The following is a 26,420-nucleotide window of genomic DNA, read 5'->3' as shown; positions in this document are numbered from 1 at the left end:
AAGTGGGTAGGATAGAGAGAGTGGTGGGTAGGTAGGCTGTTAGTTTAGATAGGTGGGCGAGGAAGGCATCTCTGGTGAGGTGATATTTGAGCACAGACCTGAGTATTTTGCAGATGAGAAAGCTCAGAGAGGGAAAACAACTTTTCTAAGGTTGCAGGCAGATCTACTATAAAATTAGTTTCTTTGGTTCAAAAACCCACTACAAATGGTAACTCCCTCTGTAGAGAGCACACCTCAGTGTTTTCAGAAACTCTTTGAGTGGGATTCCTGACTGTCATGCCTATCTCTATGCTTATCCCTTGCACCAAAACATTTCTAAGAAGCGAAAGTTATGTAAGAGGTGTGTGTGTGTGTGTGTGTGTGTGTGTGTGTGTGTCTTGCTTTGAATTTCAGTGGTGGTAGGAACAGAAATGAAAGGTTTGCTTTAAGGAGGTGTTGAGGATTATTTTGGAACTCAGTCATTCCTTAACTTTAAAATCTAAAATGCAGTTTTTGGTGTCATTAAGGTCTACTCAGGAAGGCAGACCCTTCCTTCAAAAAGCTGAAGCTGCTCCAGAGAGTCTCCCTGGAAAGAAGATAGAGTCCCAGTCTTCAGAATCTTCATGGACGATGTTATCATTTCCTGACTCAACCCTTTAGAGAATTTTCCAGAAAGGCAAACTCAGGAAAACAAGGACACAGGAGCTGACGCTGTGGTGGCTTGGCTTTCAGAGGCCACGGCTTTGGAGGCCCAAACTAGGAAGCCTCAGGGCCGGGAGAGTCCAGCTTGTGAGGTGGAGGTGCCAGAGAAGGAAAACAGTGAGGTCCTTTTTACCCGTCCACTCTGGTCCAACAAGGTTGAATACATCCTGGCCCAGGTGGGCTACTCCGTGAAGGCAATCAGTTTTTGGAGTTTTTCCAACCTGTGGCTTCATAATGGAGGTTGTAAGTCTGGGGAGCAGGAATCATGGAACAGAAGGGGATAGTAAGATAGAGGCCTGTCCAGGCTTCAAACTCCAAGATCTCTGGGATCTATAGATGCTGGAGACTTGGTACTCTGTGCAGGATAGGAGCCAGGTGCCTGAAAACCTAAGATCACAAGAGGAGTAGAGATGCAGGGTATCTGAGCATAAGGGTGGTGGGACTAGAATCCTGGGTCAGGGCTCAGGATGGAAACTGTGTATCTGGATTTTCCAGGAACTGGAGACTAAGAGACTGGACACCAGGATTGTGAGAGATGGAGAAACAGCTGAGGCTTGATGCCTGCGGCCCCGAGGGAGGCCACTGGTGGGGAACATGTTTTACTGGACCCCAGAAAAAGTACAGGCACTGAAAAGCCACATGGTTCTCACAGCCCCTCCTTGAATCCCCTGCACAGGGAGTTTTCTCATCATGTACACTGTCTTGCTCTTCTCGGTCGGGGTTCCTCTCCTCTTGCTGGAGATGGCAGCTGGTCAGAGGATGCGTCAGGGCAGCATTGGTGTATGGAAGATCATCAGCCCCCGGCTTGGTGGGGTGGGGTATGCCAGCTTCATGGTGAGGAGCCCTGGGCTGCCCAGGCCTACCCTTTCCACGCCACGCCCTCCCAACCCTTGTCCTGGAATGGGTCCCGTGATTTCACTTCCATGGGTCAAGTCCCTTCAGTTCCCCAATCCTCTGTCAAATCCCCTCCCTTCTGTTGGCCTACCTTCTTTCCCCTACTTCCAGAATTCTTCATACTTCCTACGTGTGTCTCATCGTGGGCTTGTACTGCAATGTGTTCAATGCCTGGATTATCACCTACTTGAGCCATTCCTTCCAGTTTCCTGTGTCATGGGAGCATTGTCCCCTACTGATGAACTTCAGTGACTTTGGTGAGGAGGTAGTGAAAGAGGAGGAGAAAGGGAAAACAGAGAGGTGGGAGGGAATTTGGAAGAGGAGAAAGAAGTGGAGATGGATAAAGAAGAGGAAGATAACAGAAGGAAGAAGAAATGGGAGGGGAAGGAAGAAAGAGATGTGGGGGAAGGAGTAAAGAAGAAGGGAAGGGTCACCCTGTCTAGCAAGCATGTCGAAAGCCAAATATCCCCAGATCCTGAATGTGCAAACACAACGCCCTTCCTATACTTCTGGTACTGGGTGGCCTTGAAGGTCTCAGACAGAATTGAGGATGGTGGACCACCCATGGATAGTCTGATCCTGTCGTTCTTGGTGTCTTGGTGTCTTGTTGGTGCTTTCATGATTAATGGGCCCAAGTACATCGGGAAGGTGAGCCACCATTTTTGGATTCCTTAACAGCTCAGATACTTTAGCCCTCATCTAACACTGTTTCTCATTGATCTACTAATTTTTCACTCCCTCTGGTCTTTCACTCCGGCCAGCCCTTGAACCCTGCTGAAAGCGGTCTTCTAACTCCTTCTTATTTCTGACTCAAAACTTTTGATCCCTGCTGACTATTGGTTGACCCCCGCTGGTATATGGTTGCTGATATGTTCCACTCTCAATTCAGGTAATGTACGTCTTGGTCCCAGTGCCCTATTTTATCTTGTTTTGTTTCTTCATCCGGAGTCTGCTGTTGGACGGGGCAAAATTTGGCCTTGGCTATTTGGTGGTTGTCAAAGTAAGGTATATTTTCCTCACTCCCTGTCAGGCCTTAGAGGACACCTATTATCTATTCTTAAGTGTCCTTTCCCCATTATCTCCCTCTGTGTCTCCCCCACCCCCACGTATGTTAAGGTTCTTTTCTCCTTTGACATCTCCCTTTATACTTGTCTTCTCCCTTTTAGATATCGGCTATGTACAGCGTGAATGCGTGGTGCCGAGCAGGGTTCCAAGCCTTGTTTTCCTTGGGTCTCGGCTATGGTTCCATTGTCTCCTTAGCTTCGCATATGAACCTGTCCAACAACTGTCTCAGTGATGCCTTTGTTGTGGCTCTCGTCAACCTGGGCGCCATGCTCCTTGCCACAACTGTTATCTTCTGTGTCGGGGGCTACTGGGCCACCGTCGTCACACACGGCTGTAGTGAGAAGTAAGGCCAGCTCCTTAGTTGAGGGTCCCAACCCCAGGGAACTACAAAACCCAAAGACCCTAACCTTCACACATCGCTACCTCCAGTGCAACCTCAGGTGCACTTGCAAGCCTTTACTTTCTTGTAGAGCGAGAAAAACAGTAGGATCCCTGTCATATATTATCCTTCTCAGAGTCTTTTTTAGCCCTAGAAATCTTCAAACTCAGAGATTGCCAACTGTGCACCTCAGAGCACCGCCACAGAGATAGGCTAAAAGTGGCAAACGTGCAAGTTTACTCTAGTCCCAGACAGCGTTAAGACCACGTGGAAAACCTACTTCCTAATGCTCTCATTGTTTGCTGTCAGCTCCTGAAGTTAGGAATGTCTGGCAATCTATCACATTCGGAGAGCGCCTAAAGGACTCTCAGAACTACAGTCTTTATCTCCTTCTCACCCCTATTTTTTATTCTGGAGGCATTAATCAAAAACACCCATCAGGCATTTAGAAAGTACTTTGTGGACTACGAAGGCTTGGGCAGGTGAAGCAGTCCACACACGTTGCCTTCATGAAGATCTCAGTTTTGGAGGGCCTCCATCAGGGACTCCATCAGACAGCCACAAACTGATAACCAGTAGCAGGAGGGATGGGGAGGATATCACTGGAGTGGTCAGAGAAGGGCTCCCAGAGGAAGCAACCCTAAGCTGAATTTGTCCAGGTGATCCTCACCCGTGCAAATAACCACCATTTTCTTCTAGAAGAAGCCTGAGCATACGCATGTGCACACATGCAAGAGTTCTCTAGGGTGTATACTTAGGAATGGAATTGCAGGGTCGGGTACACACACCCTTAGATTTACTGTATATTGTCTGATTTTCAAAGTGGTTTATGACGTGTGAAAATTCCATGCATCCCACTTCCTGCACAATATTTGAGTAAACTTGGTCAAACTTTAAAATGTTGGCCAGTCTGGTGGCAGCCTAATGTTATTTTTTAGTGTTTTAAAAAACATTTATTATGAGGTGTTGCATAAAACAAAATGTGCAGCGTAAAGAGCTATGAAATAAACTCCACCACATTCAGAACTAGAATGTCCCCAAACCTTTCCACATATCTCTAATTATAACTGTTTTCCTCCTTCCTAGAGGTAACCACTATCCTGACTTCTATGATGATGAATTCTTTGTTTTTCTTCATATTTTATTATCTATGTATGCATATGTAACCAATATAGTTTAGTATGTCCATTTATGTATTTTAATTTGTTCATTTATACGTTCTCTTCGTATTTTTTCATGTTTTACTTCTTTCATTCAATATACGTTTGTAAGATTTATTGTTATGTGTCGCTCTAATCTGTACCTTTTAATGTTGTGTAATGTGCCAGTACATGAACATACCACATCACGCTTCATTTACTCAGTCTGCTGTTGATGGTCATTTGGAGTCTTTCCTGTTTTCGGCTATTAAAACAATGCTGCTCGACTGGTGCAGCCGCTATGGAAGGCAGTGTGGAGGTTCCTCAAGAAATTACGAATAGAATTACCATATGACCCAGCAATCGCTCTCCTGGGTATCTACCCCAAAAATATAAAAGCATTTCTCTATAGAGACACATGTACTCCAATGTTCATTGCAGCTTTGTTTACGGTGGCCAAGACATGGAAACAACCAAAATGTCCTTCGATAGATTAATGGATAAAGAAGTTGTGGTACATATACACAATGGAATACTATTCGGCGTTAAGGAAAGATGATATAGGAGCATTTGTGACAACATGGATGGATCTTGAGAGTATAATGCTAAGTGAAATAAGTCAGACAGACAAAGCAGAGAACCCTATGATTTCACTGATGTGTGGTATATAAACCAAAAACAACAAGACAAACAAATGAGAAACAAAAACTCATAGACACAGACAATAATTTAGTGGTTACCAGAGGGTAAGGGGGTCGGGGGTGGGTGATGAGGGTAAAGGGGATCAAATATATGGTGATGGAAGGAGAACTGACTCTGGGTGGTGAACACACAATGGGATTTATAGACGATGTAATACAGAATTGTACACCTGAAATCTATGTAAATTTACTAACAATTGTCACCCCAATAAATTTAATTAAAAAAAAAACAAGAAAAAAAAACAATGCTGCTCTAAACATTCTTATACAGAGAGTACCAAAAAAATGTATACACATTTTAAGAAAGGAAAAAAACTGTATTAAAATTATGCTGATGGGAACCACTTTGAGCACCTCTTGGAATTGCAAAAGTCAAACGTGACTCGCAGTCATCTTTTGTTATCGGTATATATTGAACATCACAATTTTAATACAGTTTTTTCCTTTCTTAAAATATGTATACATTTTTTGGGCACCCTTTACGTATATGTTCCTCGTGTACTATGTATGTGCATATTTTATTTTGCAAATATTTTCTCTCAGTCTGTGGCTTGTCTTCTCATTCTCTTGAGAGTCTTTCCCAGACCAGGCTTTTAATTTTAATGATGTCCAGCTTATCAATTATTTCTTTCATGGATTGTACTTTGGGTATTGTATCTAAAAAAGTTATCACTATACCCAAGATCATCCAGAGTCCCCAAGAAGATTATAGGAAAACCTTCTTCTGTAGTACCCCTTGGTCATAAATTCTCCAAGTTCATACAAAGTCATGACCCCGAAGGTGGGTGCCTTCTAGGTTTCATCCCAGGCTCCACCTCACCCAGATCAGTGATGCTAGGCTAGTGACGCTCGGATCTGCAAGGTACGAGAAAAGGAGGCGGTCTCCTAAGAAGCCAAATGGTTCTATGCGATTCAACTCCTTATCCCCAGGAATGCTGAAACACTGTCAAGGCTGGTAAGCCTAGGGAAACTGCCTCCTGAGGCCCAGCCCCCTCCAAACCTGTTTGATCACCCAACCTCCGTCTTCACCGTCTGGCTCAACAGTCTTCCCCAGTCCCTCAAGAGGATGGTCCTTAGCCACGTGCCTGAGTCCAGCTTAGAGAAGCAGTTTTTGAAGGTCAGTAAAAATAGGTGATCTGGGCCTAGGGTCCCTCAAAGCCTTCTGTAAAACAAATTTCAGCTTTTATTAGCACCAGAAAAAAATTCCAGAAGCTCCGGGATTACCTGCAGCCCTGGTGATGCAAAAATCTATAGCTTGCAGAAAGCCCTTCCGTGGATAATGCTAGGTGGGTTGGTTTTCCATGTCAGAGGCTCAGCTTAGAGATCTGATTTTCTCAGTGACCCAGGGCTCTCTGGGGGTTTTCCAGGGAAGGTAGAATGTATCCTTGTTTGTATTTTTCTTGTTGTTGTTAAGTTTAAGGACACTTTAACTCTTGCCTTTTCTCCCCTTAACAGATTGGAAGGAGTGCAGGCTTTGCACTCCTGTCCTTCACCGAAGCCATGTCCTTCATTCCTGGGTCTGTCCTGTGGTCCATTCTTTTCTTCCTGATGTGTCTTGCCTTACACCTGAACCACGCGATAGGGATCCCGCAGGGCATCATTACTCCTCTCCAGGACATCTTTTCTGCCTTCAGGAGGCATACAAAACTGCTCACAGGTACCTGCTCCCATCAATTACCCTGATTTCCCTGAGACTCCAGTCCAGCCCTGGTCTATAACCTCTCCTTAGCCCTTGTCACCCTGCCAGACCTCCAGCCTTGATGCAGAGTCAATGTTTCCTCCAGCGGTTGCCTTTGTGCTCATGTTCCTGTGAGGCCTCTTTTTCCTTCAACCTTCAGGCTTCTACTACGTCCAACTGCTGAATGACTACTGGGTGATCCTTCCCCTAATCGTCATCATCACACTTGAAAACATGGCTGTGGGCTGGGCCTATGGAGCCAGGAGGTGATCGCTTGGGTCTCTAGGGAAGGCTGACCCCTTTCTTGTTGCCTCAGTTCTCACTCAACTAGAGTGACATACGTACCCTTAACTTCAGGGCCTTCTGAGAAACCTTTTTATTCATTCATTTATTGAACATATTTATTGAGTGCTTAACATGTGCCAGGCACTCTTTTAGTCATCAGGGATACAGCATTGAAGAAAACAAGCATCCCGTCCTCCACCGCTGTACATTCTCGTGGTGGAGAAGACACTAACCAAGTGAACAAATAAAAGTGTCAGGTGGGGAGAATGGACAGGAGAAAACAAAAGACATCAAGAGTGGGAGTCTGTACGGTGCTAATTTACATAGGATTTTAGGGAAGGCCTCTCCGATAAGGTGGGACATTTGCACAGACTCCTGAATGAAATGAGGAAACGAGCCATGACAAATTCTGAGAAAGTATGTTTCAAGTAGAGGAAACAGTAAGTATCAAGGCAAGAGGAAGCATCATGCCTGGAGTTTTTGAGGAACAAGGAGATCGGCAAGGTTGGGATAGGATGTTACCCTGGTTCCCCGAAAACAAGACCTAGCTGGACCATCAATTCTGATGAGTCTTTTGGAGCAAAAATTAATATAAGACCCAGTATTATATTATATTACATTATATTATATTACATTACATTACATTACATTACATTACATTATATTATATTATATTATATTATGACCAGGTCTTATAGTAAAATAAGACAGGGTCTTATATTAATTTTTGCTCCAAAAGATGCATTAGAGCTGATGGTCGGCCAGGTCTTAGTTTTGGGGAAACACAATAGGAGATGAGGCTGGAAAGGTAAGAGGAGAACATGGAGGGCCTTCTGAGCCATAGTAGGACGTAGCTTTTTGTACAGAATGATAGAGAAGGCATCGGAGGGTTTTGAGTAGAGGAGTGACATATTCAGATGTCTTTGTGAGAAAGCACCTATGACTACTGTGTGAACAGACAGTGAGGAATTGATAGTGAAGCGAGGAGAACATTTGGGAGCTATTGTCATGTTTCAGTTGGCAATGAACAACGGCTTGGGCTTGGGGAGTAGAGGTGTAGGTTGAGAGACATGGTTTAATTTGGCAAGGAAGAGCTGCCAGGGAAGAGGAAACAAGATAATCAGGGACTGGGACCTAGTGGAATGGGAGAGTGGGAGAAACCAAGTCACATGCAAGGGACTCCTGAGCCCCTTTTTTACCAGGCTGCTGGGGGGACATCCAAGTGGTATAATTCAAGGGCTGAAGGCTCAGGTGACAGCATTTTCAGGTGACGGTAGTTCTTGGTCAGTTCACTCATGTACAACTCACTCCACACAAATCTCTGGGGACTTTCTCTGTGTTGGGAAAGCCTTGTGGTGCTGGGATACAAATGAATGCGAAATAGCTCCTCCTCTCAAAGAGAACAGAGCCCCAATTGGAAGATGTATATAAGCAGACAATCCCACTTCAAGGTGGTAAGTCTATTGCAGAGGTAGCTGGCAGTACTCTAGGGGCACCTGGAAAGTGGGGCCTAGAGAAGAGGGTGATTGGACCGAGTCTGGACAGATGGATCGGTAGGCACAGAGAGAGAGCAGTATTCGAGGCCAAAGGACCCCACTTGTATACGTATTGAGATTGAGAACATGTACTAAAAGAAGCTGGATACGTGGGCTGGGAGAAACCAAGAAAAGTTCAGTTCTCTGAGGGTCAAGTGTTAATGTTTTGGGGGTCTGTTTGTTCACTATGGATACCCAGCTCCTAGAAGAATCCCTGGCACATCATAAACACTCTCATGTTTGTGGAATGAATGGAAGGGACTTGGCCTTTATCCTGAGGGCACTGGGTAGTCATGAAAGGTTTTGGGGCAGTAGAGGAATGTTTGAAATTGTTTCTTGGGTTGGGATGGAAGACTGACGAAGGAGAAGATAAGAGGGGATGAGGCTTGAGCTGAGGCAGGGGTTTGGAAGTGCGGTAGAATATTTGAAAGCTGCTAAGGTCAGGCTGGCCTTGCCCCCCAAGGAAGGGTGAGGTGTGTCTGGGCCTGCCACAGTCTTGTGGCCCTTTCTCCCAGGTTCCTTGCAGAGTTGACGATTCTGTGCGACCGCCCCATCCATCCCATCATTCGCTGGCTCTGGTGCTGTCTGTGTCCAGTTGTGCTGCTCGTCCTGTTAGCAGCCGCTGTGTAGGCTCAGTCTCGGACAACCTGGACCTATGTGTCCTGGAACTCAAGCAGTGTGAGCTTCCCTCTCCATACCCCAGACCTTCCTGGGGTGGGGGGCAGATCTTTCAGTCCACCTTGGCTTAAAGACACTATCATATCATTCTCTGCTCCCCGAAGACTCATTAGTCCTCTGCCCTGGTACCCCTCCCACTCTTCCCTTCCACAGCTTTCCCTCTTTTGGGAGCTTCAATGTTCTGAACCCCTTTCCCATCTCTCCACAGTCAAAAGAGGTGCTTCGACAATTCCCATCCTGGATGCGTCTCATGATGATTATCCTGTCCGTCATTGTCATGCTCCCCGTCCCCATACGCTTTGTGTTCAGCCTCATCCATCGCATTCCCTTCAAATCCTCGAGCTCGAATAGGTCTGTCATACCCTCCTCACCCCTATCCCTAAGTACGCATCTAACGCCCATTGGAGCGGTCCAAAAGGAGGAAATCCTGCAAGGTGATAACTGAGTTGCTGATTCACCTGTGTGACGTCCTAACTTCATTCACGAGGCCTGACATCACACAACCCTCAAAACAGCTCTAGCAGGCAACTCCTGCACACCAACTTGGAACTACTGATGTCCTTGGACCCAGAGCTCCTTTTATTCCCAAGGGTAGGGGCAGTGTTTGGGGGGCTCTTGGGGCCTGGCTTGGCATCCTCTGTCCTAGGGCCCTTTGGTTGCCACTGTCATTGGGTTTTCCCTCCTTTTCCTCAGCATATACACATATCCATCATATACGTACATCGTCAGTGATGCCAACTGAACGTGCTTCTTAACTGGTCTGCCCAGCGCCCGGAATGGAGCTGGAGGGGTAATGCTGTTGGTCAATAAATCAGTCCACTGGGACTCCAAGCACCGGGTGTGAGCAGTTCTGTTTTTATTTTCTATAAATGTCTCAGATGTTCAGTCTTCCTCTCAGAATCTTCCATTCCTTTGAGAGCTAAACTTCCAGTCCCAAGTTCCTCCCCTCTCCTTGCCGTGGCAAATTCAGATGCTAGATTGCTGGATTTGCTTTATCCAGGAACTGGCTTTTAGCCAAGAAAACCCCGGGAAATGGTGGCTTCAACAATAATATGGAAGAATGTTAATGTGCTTGCTAATGGGACATAGGAAGCCTATCATGGGCCAAGACTGTTGTGGACTAAGTGACCCACACAGACTCAGTGACCTGTGGACCAACGCACAAGCAGGGGTGGGAACTCCCGAATTACGTTGCTGAGCCCACCAGGGTCCCATATCTACTTGGTAAGAGACGTCCTTTTGCCACAGGGCTAAATCAAATGAATTTGTCTAGTGGATGAAAACTGAGTGGGTCTCTTGGGACTTGTGGGAGGGGTGACTCCACAACTGAGCTGAAAGTACTTTCAAAAAGGAGATGGAGTTAGTCAGCGCCGGGGGCGGGGGCGGGGGCTGGGGTTAGAGATGGTTGGGATTCCCGAAGATCCAGGGAATGGGTTTCCTTTAAATGCTGAGATCCCAGGATTTCCGATTGCTTAGCTCCCACCGGGAGGCTGCCTCTGCGTAAGATTGGGACAAGAAAAAGCACACCCCCACCCCCACCCCAACCATTCGTTGGTGCGTAGGACTGTCGGGGTAGGTCTGGTGAGTGGAAAGAGCAAAGATCACAGAAGTCCCTGGACGTCTGAAGTTGCACGCTCCTCAAGCTCCAGGATCGGAGCGCTGGAGGCGCTGTGAACCTTCAAGTCAGCACCCATTGGCTCCCGTACCTTGTAGCCCCGCCCCTCACGCTCGCCCCGCCCTGCGCCCGAGCCAAACCAACTGTCGCTTGAAAACCGGTGTCACTGAGTCAGGTAAGATGGGACTCTGAGAGAGGAGGCAGCCCCCTTCTCATGATCAAACAGCCTGAGTTTTCAACCTCCTTCTTTTTGGGAGCCCAGGTGCTCCTCCCCTCTGCTCCCCACCTCCAGTTCCAGCTTTGGGAGTAGAACCTGTGGGAGAGGTATTGAAAAGTAGCGGCTGACCGGATAAACCATGGGATGGAAGGTCTTGGTGTGTCCCCTCCTCCTCCTCTAGATTTTTCTCTCCTCAGGTCACTGTTGCAAGTCCTTTGGCACCTAACAGCAGGGTTGTTTCAATTGCAGATACCTCGTTGCTGTAGGGGGTGTGATTGGAGCAGAAGACTGGTTTCTGTCGTAGTACTTCTCTACCTGGCTCTGGGGTCCTTATTGTGTCAAGTCAGGCTTCCTGGCACCTTTGTGTGCGATGAGCCGGTTGTCTTTTGGGAATCTCTGGCCTTGTTAGACAAAACGGAGCCCCGTCCCTTGGTGGGGTACCTTACACATGTTTTCATTTTTGTCCCTCACGAGACTGGTAGGCGATGCAGGTATTGTCATCCTCAGTCTTCACCAGGAGGCTCCGAAGAAAGGGATTCACACAGTGAATGAGGGGAAGAGGCTGACAGAGATTCCTGTCTTGTGGCTTCTGGCCCTTTTCATGTAGGAAATTTTCAAACACATACAAAAGAATGACAATGAATTACTTTATACTCATCACCCATCTTCAATAATGACCGACGGATGACCAGTCTGGTTTCATCTCTCCTCAATCCACTGTAAGCCTCTCCATTATTTTGAAGCAAATCCTCAATTTATTATTTCATCTGTAAATATGTCAGTACCTGTCTCTAAAAAATAACCCTTCAAAAAAGAAAAACACCTGACAAAACATCACACTTAAAACAAATAACAGTAACCATTAATATCATCAAATATTCAGTCAGTATTCAGATTTTCCTGGTTGTCTGAATTTCTTTTCTGATAGCTTTTTCTTTTTTAACAGTTTTATTGAGGTATAGTTCACATACCACACAATTCACCCATTCAAAGTGTACAATTCAGTGGCTTTTAGTGTATCACAGCGTTGTACATCCATCATCACGGTCAATTTTAGTACATTTTCATTATCGCAAAGAAAAACTCCACACCCCTTCGCCGTCACCCCAACTGCCACAGCCCCCAACTCCAGCCTTGGACAACCATAAGCTCCGTTTTGTTCTGTAGAGTTGCCTAGTCTGGACACTTCGTGTAAATGGAATGATACAATATGTGTAGTCCTTTGTGACTTGCTTCTTTCACATGGCATAATATTTTCAAGATTCATTCCTGTATAGCACATATCAGTACTTCATTTCTATTTATTGTTAAATAACATTCTGTTGTATAGCTATACCACGGTGTATTTATTCAAGTATCAGTTGATGGACATTTTAGGTGGTTTCTCCTTTGGGACTATTATTAATAGTGCTGTTATGAATAGTCATGTAAAAGTGTTTTGGGGTAGACGTATGTTGTCATTTCTCTTGGCATAAGCTTAGGAATAGAATTGCTGGACCACATGCTAATTCTGTGTTTAACTATTTGAGGGATTGCCTCATAATTTTTAAAAAGTTTGTTTAAATCATCATCCAAATAAAATTCATATGCTGCAAATTTGTTGCTATATCTCTTAAGAATTTTTCAATCTTCATATAGGTCTCCCTCCCTCTTTGTTTCCCCCTTGCAATGTATCTGTTGATAAAACTGACTTATTTGTCCTGTGGAGTTTCCCGAAATTTGGAATTTGTTGATTGCCTCTCTGTGGTATCATTTAATATTCTTCTGTCCTCTGTATTTCTTATAAATTGGTAGTTAGGTCAAGAAGTTGGTTAGTTTTAGGTTCAATGTTCAGGCAAGAATACTTCATGAGTGGTTTTATGTATTTAACAGGAGGCAAAAAAAAGCTCTCTTTTTGTGATATTAGCCATTGACGATCCTTCTCTAGATCCATATATTCATTAGAGATTAGAAAAGGGTAGTGTTCCTTTTTGTATTAGCTGGAATACTTTCAAAAAGAGCCATGGGTGGGGCCAGCCCGGTGGCTCAGGCGGTTAAAGCTCCATGCTCCTAACTCCAAAGGCTGCCGGTTCGATTCCCAAATGGGCCAGTGGGCTCTCAACCACAAGGTTGCCAGTTCAATTCCTTGAGTCCCGCAAGGGATAAGGGATGGTGGGCAGCGCCCCCTGCAACTAAGATTGAACACGGCACCTTGAGCTGAACTGCCTCCCAGATGGCTCAGTTGGTTGGAATGCCTCCTCTCAACCACAAGGTTGCTGGTTCGACTCCCTAAAGGGATAGTGGGCTGTGCCCCCTGCAACTAGAAAACGGCAACTGGACCTGGAGCTGAGCTGTGCCCTCCACAACTAAGACTGAACAACTTGACAACAACTTGAAGCTGAATGGCACCCTCCACAACTAAGATTGAAAGGACAAAAACTTGACTTGGAAAAAAGGCCTGGAAGTACACACTGTTCCCCAATAAAGTCCTGTTCCCTTTCCCCAATAAAATCTTAAAAAAAAAAAAAAAAAGAGCCATGGGTGATTTGACTCCAACATTAACCTCTTCTAAGCCCCTTCATATCCTACGCCAGAAGCCAGCCTTCTTAGATAGTGTACCTTCTAATGAGTGTAAACTGAGCTGTCTTCCATGGTGTTTATTTGACCCATAAGAAATTCAGGCACCACCCTGGTTAAGAAATAGACATCAGCAACATCCCATAAAGCCCCATTTGTCCATTACCATGACCACTACCTCCCTCCTCTCTAGAAGTTTCACTATCCTGACTTTAAGGTAATCACCTCCTTGCTTCTTTTTTTTTTTTTTTAAATATTGTTTGATCCTGTGAACCTCTTTTTTTTTTAAAGATTTTTTTTTTAAAGGGGAAGGCGAACAGGACTTTATTGGGGAACAGTGTGTACTTCCAGGACTTTTTTCCAAGTCAATTTGTTGTCCTTTCAGTCTTAGTTGTGGAGGACGCAGCTCAGCTCCAGGTCCAGTTGCCCTTGCTAGTTGTAGGGGGCGGAGCCCATCATCCCTTGTGGGAGTCTAACCGGCAACCTTGTGGTTGAGAGGACGCGCTCCAACCAACTGAGCCATCTGGGAGCTCAGCGGCAGCTCAGCTCAAGGTGCCGTGTTCAATCTTAGTTTCAGGGGGCGCTGCCCACCATCCGTTGCAGAACTTGAGGAATTGAACTGGCAACCTTGTGGTTGAGAGCCCACTGGCCCATGTGGGAATCAAACCGGCAGCCTTACGGAGTTAGGAGCATAGAGCTCTAACTGCCTGAGCCACCGGGCCGGCCCCACTTCCTTTCTTCTTGATAGTTTTACAGACTACGAGGTGTGATCAAACAATATGGTGAGTGTTTAAATTAAAAAAAATTGTTACAGTAAAAGACAGATTGCCATTGACCACCCTCAAAATATTTCCCCTTACTTTGAACACACTTATCCCATCGTTGTTACCATTTTCTGAAGCAGTTCTGGAAGTCCTCTTTCGTGAGTATCTTTAGTTGTGCTGTTGTGGCTGGCTGCCTTGATGTCCTGAATCATTTTGACTTTGGGGAAGAGCCAGAAGTCGAACGGTGCCAGATCCAGTGAATAAGATGGATGAGGACACACCATAATGTTTTTATTTGACAGAAATTGCCATATACCAGAAGTGATTTTATTTGACAGAAATTGCCATATACCAGAAGCGATGTGTGACACGGAGCATTGTCATGATGGAGGATGATTACGTCACACTTTAAAACACACCTTCTCTCAACCGTAGCTCACACCCGACTGACTGCACTGAACAAGTTGAAACTTGTCACACACTGTTATGAAGGTTCGATGTGCTGTTTCCCGTATTGAAGATCCCTGCCTGGGCACTCGGCAACAGCATTCACCGTATTTTTTTATCACAGCAGAAAGGATCTATCACGCATCACTTCTGGTGCAGCAATTTCTGTCAAATAAAAACATTATGGTGTGTCCTCATCCACCTTATTCACTGGATCTGGCACCGTGTGACTTCTCGCTCTTCCCCAAAGTCAAAATGACCATGAAATAGTCATTTGAATCGATTCAGGACATCAAGACAACCACAACAGTGCAACTAAAGTCCCTCATGAAAAAGGACGTCCAGAACTGCTTCAGAAAGTGGCAACAACAGTGGGATGAGTGTGTTCCAAGAGAGGGGTAGTATTTTGAGGGGGACTGTTGAAAGTAAACTGACATCTTAAGACGTTTAACCATAGAGCTGGGAGGACTCTGGGGTGAACCTGGGCCCCTTGTTAACTCTCTAGTCTTGACTTCCTGTTGAACTGTATGGTAACCACCATGGGGAGGGACTCGAGTGAAAGAAGCCATGTTGTGCTTGTTTCTTTCTCCCATACAGGTGGCCGGTGAAGAGGCCACGCACTCTGGTTGTTTTTTTTTTTCTTTTCCCAAATAAACCATTTTCTTTTTGGTGGATAATCTGGGTAATTATTTGGCCAGTCAACAGAGATCAATGGCAATGTGTCTTTTACTGTAATATTTTTTTTTAAATTTAAACATTCACCGTATTTTTAAATCACAGCTTGTATGTGTGTATCCCTATATCATATTGCTTTCCTTGTTTTATAGGTTATCTATCTATCTATCTATCTATCTATCTATCTATCTATCTATCTATCTATCTATCTATCTAAAGCTGCAGTAACTGAGACAGTGAGGTTAATGTGGAAGGATATACAAAATGACCAGTGAAACAAAATAGAGTCCAGAAACATACCCACATATATATGGAACTTTAGTAAGTGACAGATACAATTGGATATCCATATTTTAAAAAATTAATTTGTATTCACACCTCATACCTGATATAAAAGAATGAACTCAAGATAAATTCCATATGAATTTTAGGATGGATTTTTCTAACTCTATAAAAAACATCACTGGGATTTTGATAGGGTTTTTATTGAATCTATAGATTGATTTGGACAGTATTGACATCTTAACAATATTAAGCCTTCCAATTCATGAACATGGGATGTGTTTCCATTTAGGTCTTCTTTAATTTCTTTCAGCAATATATTTTTTAAAAATTTTTATTTATTTTAAGTGTGTTTTTCCAGGACACATCAGCTCCAAGTCAAGTAGTTGTTTCAATCTAGTTGTGGAGGGCACAGCTCACACTGCAGGGATCGAACCGGCAACCCTGGTGTTACAAGCATCACGCTCTAACCAACTGACCTAATAGGCTGCCCCTCAGCAATACTTTATAATTTTCATTGCACAAGTTTTTTACCTCCTCGATTATTTCCTATTTTATTCTTTTTGATACTATGATAAATGGACTGAGCCAACATCCCTGAGTGATGGGGGCCTAGACTGGAATTCTGTGAGCTATTTCTTTTCTTTTTCTTAAAAAAATTTATATAGCGCAGATATTTTATTTTATTATGCAAAGAACATGGAAGATTTAGTAAATATGTTCAATTCTAGCTTTAAAAAAAGGCAGCATTTCTGTAAAAACAGAAGATACAACGTAAGATGAAAACCAGCAAAATTATACCCATGTGGGGTCCAACGATGGAAAGTGAATACAACACACAATCCCACTCATAAAGATGGCAATTCTTCTAATGTGAGCTATTTCTAAGATTTTGGTCTTTGTGATGGTCTCCATATGAAAGATTGAACCCACAATAGACAATCTCCCTGTTTCAAGACCCATAATTTAGCTACATTGAAAAGTCACTTTTGCCATGTAAGGTAACACATTCACAGGTTCTAGGGATTAGGATGTGGACATCCTAGAGGAGGGCATTATTCTGTCTACCATACATGTTGCAAATATCTCCCACAACTCTATGGCTGACTGTTTATTCAATTAATGGCAACTTTTAATTGACAGCAGTCATTTTTGCCACATTTCTATTTTTAATTTAGTCCAATGTCAAACTTTCCCTTTATGATTGATGCTTTTTGTGTCCTGTTTAAGAAATCCGTGCCTACTCCCAAGTCATGCAGATATTCTCCTAGGTTTTTCACCTAGAAATGTTATTGTTTTAACTTTCACATTTAGAACTACAATCTGCTCTGAATAAATTTTTGCTTAATATGTGACATTAGGGAGGCCATTTATTTCTATATAGATATCCAATTGCCCTAACTACTAGTCATTTATTGAATAGAATGTACTTTCTTTATAGTTTTGCAGTGCCTTTCTTGTAAATCAGGTATCCATAGGTGTAAATATGTTTCTGAATTCTCCTGCTTGTATTCAAAGAACTTCCTGTGATAATGGAAATGTCCTATATCTGTTCTTCCAAGATGGTAACCCTGTGGCTACTGAGCACCTGATATGTGGCCAGTGTGACTGAGGAACTAAATTATTAATGTTAGTTAATTTTAATGAATTTATATTTCAATAGCCATATGTGGCTAGTAGCTACCATGTTGGCCGGAGCAGCATATTGCTTCATTGATCTATTTGTGCCATAGACCCCTGTGCCAATGCTGTACTCTCTTAGTCACTGTAGCTTCATAATTAGTCTTTACATTTAGTTCTTCTCCATCAAGATCGTATTAACCATTCTTTTGTTTTTCACGTACATTTTAGAATCAGCTTGTCAATTTCCATAAAAATCCTGCTGTGATTTCAATAGGAAGTGCATTGAATCTATACATCAAATTGGGGAGAATTGACATTGTTATACTAGTGAGACTTCCAATTCATGAACATGGTATATGCTTTCATTTATTTAGACTGTCGTTATTTTCTCTCAATACTGTTTTGTATCGTGTGTGTATGTGTGTATAAAGGTCTTGCTCAACTTTTGTTAAAATGATTCTTAGGAATTATATGACTTTTGGTACTATTGTAGATGACATTGCTTTTAAATTAATTATTATTTTTCTAGAAGCAGACATATTCTTGGTATCTTTTCCAGGGTGGAGACACCATGTTCTTATCCATATAAGGATAAAAGTGCTGGAGAGGCCTCAGGGGTTCTTGTAAGATTAGCCTTATCTTTCCTTAGCTCATACACCTAAAGTCTGCAGTTCTTGATATCCTTAAGGTCACGAAGGAAGGAGGCCCCATCCCAGCAGAAACAGCAACTAGAGCCCACCCAGGATGACGACTGTTAGTGAAAACATGGAGGCCCAGGATGAGAATTCCCAGATGTCGAGTCCTTTGGATTCCAAATCCGTGATTACTACTACCTCAGCTTCGCAGTTCATAAACCCTGAATTTTTGCCTACTGAGGAATTTAGTGGGGAAGGACAGAAGTTTGACAGTGGGTCATCAAACATTTTTTCCAATGAAGATAATGATGAAGCATTGGAGACGATAGCCAAAGATGAGCCAAAGAGTGAAGCCCACAGTGACCGACTATCCTGGGCCAATAAAATTAAGTACCTCCTGGCCCACGTGGCCTCATCTATGGGGCTGAGCACCATTTGGCGCTTTCCTTACCTGTGTTTTCACAACGGAGGTGGTAAGCCTGGGGACCAGGAATCTTGGACCCATGAGGGGGTGAGGAGCCAGAGGCTTGTCCTCCAGGGCCTCTGAGATATGTAGGGGCTGAGGATTTGGGATCCTGAATGGGGAAGGAACCAAGTATGTGAACACCTAGGACCTCAGGAGGATGGGAGCAGGATATCCAAACAGTTGGATTCATAAGGATGGTGGGGCTGGAGGTCTTGATCGGGAGTGGGAGAAACTATGTATCTGAGTCTTCCAGAAACTGGAGGCCAAGAGACTGGACACCCGGGATTGTGAGGGGTGTAGAAACAGTTGAAGCCTGATGTCTGCGGCCCTGAGGGAGGCCACTGGTGGGGAACATGTTTTACTGGACCCCAGAAAAAGTACAGGCACTGAAAAGCCACATGGTTCTCACAGCCCCTCCTTGAATCCCCTGCACAGGGAGTTTTCTCATCATGTACGTTGTCTTGCTCTTCTTGGTCGGGGTTCCTCTCCTCTTGCTGGAGATGGCAGCTGGTCAGAGGATGCGTCAGGGCAGCATTGGTGTATGGAAGATCATCAGCCCCCAGCTTGGTGGGGTGGGGTATGCCAGCTTCATGGTGAGGAGCCCTGGGCTGCCCAGGCCTACCCTTTCCACGCCACGCCCTCCCAACCCTTGTCCTGGAATGGGTCCCGTGATTTCACTTCCATGGGTCAAGTCCCTTCAGTTCCCCATTCCTCTGTCAAATCCCCTCCCTTCTGTTGGCCTACCTTCCTTCCCCTACCTCCAGAATTCTTCATGCTTTCTAGGTGTGCCTCATCTTGGGCTTGTACTATAGTGTGCTCATGGCTTGGAGTCTCTTCTATTTGGGTCAGTCTTTCCAGTCCCCACTGCCTTGGGCAATGTGCCCCTTACTGAAGAACTCCAGTCATTTTGGTGAGAAGAGAGGGAAGAAAAAGGCAAGTGGGAGGGCTGAGAAAAGGATGGGGGAATGAAGAAGGAAGAGGACCATTGAGAGAAGAGGGAAGAGCAGACAGATGATGGAATGGAATTGGAAGGAGGCGGGGCTGGGAAAAAGGGGGAGGCACCTGGTCTTGCAGTTTTCTCCATGGCTAGTTCACCTCAGATCCCGAATGTGTACGGACGACACCCACCACATACTTCTGGTACCGGCATGTACTGAAGGCCACGGATGAAATCGAGATAGTTGGGCTACCAGTGCTGCATCTCAGTGTCTCTCTCCTTGTGACCTGGTCAATTATCTGCATCTCCATAATCAAAGGGCTCAAGTCCACTTGGAAGGTGAGCTACCCCCGACTTACTAATCTGAAGGACTCCCTTCTAACTGAGACCCCCCTAATATTCTCCTGCCTTGATGCCTGTAGGTCTCCAACGTCTCATTCCTTCTACTCTGACCTCTGATTCCCTGTAGCCTGTGATCCTACTATCCTAGCTTCTGCCTTTGCTGAACTCTATTTCTGAATCACACTTCCTACTCAGGTGCTGTACGTCTCAGTATTCCTTCCCTGCATCGTCCTATTCTATCTCCTTATCCGGAGTCTCATGCTGAAAGGCTCAATGTTTGGTCTCAAGATTTTGTTGGCTGCCAAGGTGAGGTATCTGCCACCCTTTAATCCTCTTATTGTTAAGGTCTAGAATCGACCACCCCTCAATTGGACAGAGGACACACGCGATAATGCAAGTCACACAGCGAGGTTTATTTCCAGCTAGCTGGGATCCGAGTATCTGCCCGACACAACAGGTTTCAACAAGGACCCCGAGCACTCAAAGCCAAGGGTTTATATAGCATTTTTAAAGCATCCAGTAATTTTCCATAGCTTCAAAGAGTATACATATCATGGGCTTGTACCACATTCTGGTGGTTTGACAAGATAAGCTGGCTGGTGCCCCACCCAGTCGGCAGTTAACAAGATAAGCTCTTTTCAAACAGGACATCTGGTCCACACCCTGTTAAGGCAAAATGGCTTCCTTTCTTATGCTAACCTCCTCTTACATTATCAAACTGGGGTTAGGGACAGTATGTTTGTCAGTCAGGCCCTTCTAGCCCCCTCTTTAACTCCCTTCCTTTCATCTTCCGTTGTCATCACAGTTTAGCGCTCCTCTCTTTATATCCCAACCTGCATGGCACTTCTCCTCAGGTGCCAGCCCTGTACTCGGTGGAAGTGTGGCGCCGGATAGGGAACCAGCTCTTTTTGTCCCTGGGCTCTGGCTTTGGCAGCTTCACTGCAATCAACTCTTATGTCCCTCGGAACAACAACTGTGTCATGGACGCCATTGTGGTGGCTCTTCTCAACTTGATGACCTCAGTGACTGCTACGATGTTTGTATTTGCCATCATGGGCCACTTGGTCACAGAGAAGAACGAAAAATGTCACTTGACGTGAGTCCAATCTTTCATATGGAGATCGGCACAAAGACCAGTCTTAGAAATAGCTCACATACCTCCAGTCTAGGCCCGCATCCCTCAGGGATGTTGGCTCAGTCAATATGGGTCCCTCGGATTGGAACATCTTAAACCTTAAGGACACCTGAATGTCTCCAGCTCTATCTCTTTCAGGGCTGCCTTCCTAAACTAGGAAAACCCCAAACGTGGAGGTTTTCAAAGGTGTGTTTGCCCCATTCTGAAGTGGGGACTGTCATGGAAAAATTAGGGGATACTTCTGCTGAACCATTAGACAACCCATAGCACCAGGACCCCTATAGCCTATTAATTCTTCCATAACATTCATTTAAAAATTACTTATTAGACATTTATTTACAAAACATCTCCTATCTACCAACCCCTGCGCTGAGATCTGGAAACATAGCCAATGGTGAATCAGACTACCATCCCCGCCCTCAGGAAGAGCAGTCTTTTGAAGAAGCAGATAATCACAAACTAGGTGATAACTGATAGGGATGATGAGGAGACACAGAGGAGGGAGATCTGCTAACTCCCTGGGGAAGTCAAGGAAGGCTTTATAATGGAGGCAATCGTGAGCTGAGTTTTCTCCTGACAAATAACCACTCCTAGTATTCTTACAAATTGTTCCCATTCATAGACTATGTATAAAAACACACCATTTTTAAAAAAATGGATCATACCATATTTCTTTTTCTGATCTTATAAAAATAGGCCTGAACTGCTTTCCGTGGCAGTAGAGTTCAGTGAGCTGAATAAGGAGCTGTAGGAATTTGCCATATGGACAATGGGTGTGGAGGTAGATTGGGGTACACTGAATGGGGGTAGAGTGGGATAGTTCTGGGCAGAGGGAACATCATGTGCCAAAGATCCTGAGACAAGGGAGAGCATCGCAAGTTGAAGACTTGCAGAATGTGGCTGACTAATAGCAGACTAATAGCAGAGTGTGGCTGAGGTGTAGAAGGTGAAGACTTGGGAGTTAAGAGGCTGGAGAGGCAGGTGGAGAAAGCTGAGAAGCGTTAATGATATCCTGAGATTGTCTAGCAGCAGGTAAGTGTCCTAAGGCCCTCAGTGACACTGTGGGAGGACCCCTGCAGAGGTCTATTTAAGTCAGAGATCCTCTGGCCTCACACAAATACCTTTGCGATTGTGGAGGTCGGGTGTCTGGCAGTGCCGGCTAGGAGCCCGGAGACCTGGCTTTCAATGCAGGCTTTTCTTTATCCAGCTCAAAAACGAAGCTAGTGATTTCCTTTCTCGTATAGAAGATGAGAGAGGACAATTTCTCTTAAAGGCCCAGATGGTTTTATATGATTCTCCCCCTGTCTCCAGGAATGCCGAGATAGTGATGAATCTGGTAGCTACTGGGGTGCTGTCTCCTGAGTTCCGGTTCCCAGAGAGTCTGTATCAGCGTATTGGCTCCATCTACCCCACGTGGTTCAGCAACCTCCCTGAACCAGTCCAAAGCATGGCCCTACCCTACTTATACAATTGTAACTTAGCTGAACAATTGAAGGAGGTAGGTAAGGGTTGGGGATGGAGCCCTAGCGTTCCCCTCAAAGCCCCCAGTGCACTAGAAACTTCAGCGATCCCTAGCTATCTGTAGAATCCTGAAAGGCAATTCTCAGCAGCATCCTGAACAACCAAGACAAGGTTTACAGGCTCCTTTTGTGACGAGACAATTGTAGCCTCTGTAGCACCAAGCACTAGCGTTCATAGAAGCCTGTTTGCTTCACCTCGAAAGAGTTGTTAGACCAGCAGCTGTTGTAGGAGGAAGCTGTCATACCTCAAGGCCAGAGGCATATAATAATGTCCACTAACAGTGCTACAGATAGTTTCCTAGGGCAGGGGGTGCGGACGGAGTTAGGACGCCACAGAGTGACCTCAGAACCCTCACCATTCCTCCCTTCACCTACAGGTTATGGAGGGTCCAGGTGTGGCCATTGTGGCCTTTACTGACATCGTTTCTCTGGTTTCTGGATTTACCTTCTGGGCCATCATGATCTTCATGTTGCTGGTGACCATGGGGCTGAGCACCATGATAGGGATCATGCAGGGCATCATTATTCCTCTCCAGGACACTTTCTCTTCCCTCCTGAACCATACAAAGCTGCTCACAGGTACTCCGACCTATGTCCCCACTCTAAGCTGTGGCCATCATGTGGCTTAACACACCTGGGACTCACACAACCTGGCTTGCATTCTGACCTCGATCCACACTGGATGTTTCCCTTCAGTGGGTGTCTGCGTGCTTATGTTCCTGGGCAGCCTCATTTTCGTGGGACCCTCGGGCAGCTACTACGTGAACCTCCTGGATGATTACTGGGTGTCTCTGCCCCTCTTCCTCATTCTCATCTTGGAGAACGGGGCCATGGCCTGGATCTATGGGGCCAGGAGGTGAGGTCCCAAACCTCACTGCTATGTGAGAGCTGCTGTGCCCCCACACAGCTAGGGTCCCTAGGGAGCACTGGCCCCTCCTGCACTTACCACCAGGTCTCTGGTCCCCGGGCGATGGAGAGTTCCTAGGAGGGCGGGAAGCAGAACAGCATAGGCTTGTTTCCTTAGAAAACAGATGTAAAATGGAAGAGTGGTGAACAGCCTATATCAAGTCCTAGGCTCCTGAGCCCTACTTTTAACCAGAGTAGTGTGTACTCTGAAACATGTAATCCCTTGCTTTTCAAAATGTGCTCTCTGGACCAGCAGCTTGTTAGAAATGCAGATCCTCAGGCTCATCCCAGGCCTTCGAATCTCTATCTGCATTTGAACAAGAACCCCAAATGATTTGTATGCACACTAACATTTGAAAAGCACCATGTAATCCAAGGGTGGCAGCATTTCCAGGTGATAGTGGTTCTTAGCATCAGTTCACTTACTCATATTCTCACTCTTAAATATTTCTTAGGGCCTCCCCTGGGCCAAGTAGGCCTCATGGTGAATACTGGAGATACTGGGTAAATTATATTTAGTTTCTGTTCTCAGAGTGCAAAGAGGAAAACATACGTAAGCAGACGTTGGGCAGAGTGGTAAGTCTATGACAGGACAAGGGCGCCGTAGGAACATACAGTAGCCGGTCATCCGAAGGAGATTAAAGAGTCCGGCGAGGAGGGGATGCAGAAACAGGATGTAGACCGGGAAGCGCAGTTGATCAAAGGAGAGAGAGAAGGGTATTCTAGGCAGAAGGAGCCTGACTTACATGTGTGTTGGGGTTAAGAAGGTGCACCAAAGACAGCTGGCTACACAGGCTTGAAGAAACCACATTTAGGAAGTTGGCTTTTATCCTGAGGGTGAAGGGGGATGGAAATGTTTGTGTTTTTTTTTTTTTTAAATCACAGGCCTGGGACAGAAATTAGCCTGAAAAGGGATGGATTAGAGGCAAGGAGACTGGTTGTGGAAGTGAACAGAAAGGTCTAAGAAATGTTAAGGGCTCTCTCCTAGGCGAGGTTTGGACTAAACCCTCCCCCAAGGCCTGAACAGCCCTCCCAAAGCCTTATGGCCCTTCCTCCCAGATTGCTTGCAGACCTGATTATCATGTTGGACCGCCCCATCTCCCCCATCTATCGTTGGCTGTGGTGCTTTATATCTCCGTTTGTGCTGCTGGTCCTGTTTGTAAGCACCCTGATTCATCTGTATACGAGCACCATCACCTACTTGGCCTGGAACTCAAGCACTGTGAGCACCCCTCTGCAGATCCCAGAACCCCCGAGGAGGTGGGGACAAGACTTTTCAATCCACTCTTGCCTCTAGGACTCAGTCATCTTATTCCCTGATTCCCTTGAGATTCAGTTATCTAGTCTCTTGCCTGGGTTCATCTCCTACCCCCACCCCTTGAATCCCATGTCCAAGTACCTGGACATTCTAAGCCTCTCTCTCCTTTCTCCAGTCAGATGAAGTGATCCAAAATTACCCATCATGGGCTGAAACCTTGCTTGGAGTCCTCATCGGCATTACCATCTTGCCCATTCCTGCCTACTTCTTCTACACTCTCCTTAATGTGGCCATCCCGGTCTACACGAGCCATAATAAGGCCACAATTATCTTTAAATCTGAAGCTAAAGGGGACTTATCAAAGCCCCTTCACGGCTTTTCCATGAGGCAAAACCTAAAGAATACTGGTAAAATGGATAACTAACCAGGGGACAAACGTTCTGCCACGGGAGTCATTCTTCTTGGAAATAAAGACTTGGTTCATTTGGAACATTTTTTCTTTTTCACAGTGGAACTCCCTGGCTGGCAACTTGACATTAGAAGACATAACCATGGCAACCGCTAATGTAACTGGACCCAAAGATTTTTTGTTTTTCTGGATTGGGAAAGTTTTTCTGGACTGATGAGTCATTCCCCACATCTTTCACACTTTCCCTCACCAGACCTGTAATGATGGTGTTCTTTGACTTCCAGTATTTGACTGATGGTGACTGTTGACCCTACTTCTCCTAGGCCACCTTCCTCTTGGAGTTGGTCTGTGTAAGGTGTGCTCCCTCTGAAACTAGGGCAGAAATGGTTCTGGCAAATAAAACAGTTCTGTGAAAATTTACTTTTATCATAAAAACGTTTCCAACTCCCAGTCTTGCCTTCCATTGACTCTGTTAAATTCAAATGCTAGAATCTCGGGTCTTCCCTGCCTAGTGATTCCTATAAGTCAACTGGACCAGGCAGACACAATTTGCTCAAAAAAGAGTGGGTTCATTGATTTGGCAAAGTGGTTAACTATCTGCTAATTTTGACTTCCTCATATATCTCTTAAATACTTGATATTTAAAAAAATTTTGGGGGGGCCGCCCTGGTGGCTCAGGCGGTTAGAGCTCTGTGCTCCTAACTCCGAAGGCTGCCAGTTTGATTCCCACATGGGCCAGTGGGCTCTCAACCACAAGGTTGCCAGTTCAATTCCTCTACTCCAGCAAGGGATGGTGGGCTCTGCCCCCTGCAACTAAGATTGAACATGGCACCTTGAGCTGAGCTGCCTCCTGGATGGCTCAGTTGGTTGGAGCGCGGGCTCTCAACCACAAGGCTGCCAGTTCAACTCTCACAAGAGATGATGGATTGTGCCCCCTGCAACTAGCAACGGCAACTGGACCTGGAGCTGAGCTGCGCCCTCCACAACCAAGACTGAAAGGACACAACTTGACTTGGAAAAAAAAAAAAGTCCTGGAAGTACACACTGTTCCCCAATAAAGTCCTGTTCCCCTTTTCCCAATAAAAAAATCTTTGAAAAAATTTTTTGGGGGGTAATATTGGGGAACAGTGTGTTTCTCTAGGGTCAATCAGCTCTAAGTAGTTGTCCTTAAATCTAGTTGTGGAGAATGCAGCTCAGCTCCAACTCGTTACTGTTTTCAATCTAGTTGTGGAGGGCATAGCCCACCATCCCATGTGAGAATTGAACCGGCAACCTTGTTAAGAGCTTGTGCTCTAATCAACTGAGCCATCTGGCCGCCCCCAATACTCGATTATTTTACCTAATCTACCAAGGGGCTTAAAACTCTACACAACATCAGGTATTTTCACTAAGGTGGTGTAGGACCCAGGAGGAAGGGTATTTGGCAAGAAATGATGGGAAGAAAAGAGTTTGACTGTGGAGATTGAAGAAAACCCAAGGAGGACTTCATCTGGGGCAATGTGACAATAAAATAAGACAAACAAAACACACCATATTATAAGATACCTAAAATATAAAATAAGATTTAATTTAACAATCCTCTTTAAATACACAGATGA

General features: G+C 45.2%; 2 protein-coding genes across 2 annotated transcripts; both read left to right on the top strand.

The window, feature by feature from the left end:
• Positions 1-1,371: 1,371 nt before the first annotated feature.
• LOC308489914 (orphan sodium- and chloride-dependent neurotransmitter transporter NTT5-like) lies at positions 1,372-6,807 on the top strand (the record flags this gene model as incomplete). The annotated part of the gene is made up of 7 exons (XM_081031530.1): positions 1,372-1,515; positions 1,706-1,832; positions 2,048-2,223; positions 2,742-2,983; positions 5,790-5,976; positions 6,315-6,516; positions 6,698-6,807. 7 exons carry the CDS (start codon positions 1,372-1,374, stop codon positions 6,805-6,807), a joined length of 1,188 nt encoding a protein of 395 aa, XP_080887656.1.
• Positions 6,808-17,958: 11,151 nt separating this feature from the next.
• On the top strand, positions 17,959-25,130 carry LOC308489913 (orphan sodium- and chloride-dependent neurotransmitter transporter NTT5-like; the record flags this gene model as incomplete). Its single annotated transcript, XM_081031529.1, has 12 exons — positions 17,959-18,322; positions 18,751-18,908; positions 19,099-19,225; positions 19,416-19,591; positions 19,790-19,900; positions 20,449-20,690; positions 22,041-22,227; positions 22,627-22,828; positions 22,946-23,105; positions 24,215-24,377; positions 24,589-24,711; positions 25,107-25,130. The coding sequence occupies 12 exons, from the start codon at positions 17,959-17,961 to the stop codon at positions 25,128-25,130; spliced, it is 2,037 nt and encodes a 678-aa protein (XP_080887655.1).
• Between the last annotated feature and the right edge of the window lie 1,290 nt (positions 25,131-26,420).

Source organism: Rhinolophus hipposideros (assembly GCF_964194185.1).
Source record: "Rhinolophus hipposideros genome assembly, chromosome: 21".
Taxonomy (NCBI): domain Eukaryota; kingdom Metazoa; phylum Chordata; class Mammalia; order Chiroptera; family Rhinolophidae; genus Rhinolophus; species Rhinolophus hipposideros.
Note: the sequence above shows the minus strand (reverse complement) of the source record. Positions and strands in the feature narration are given on the sequence as shown.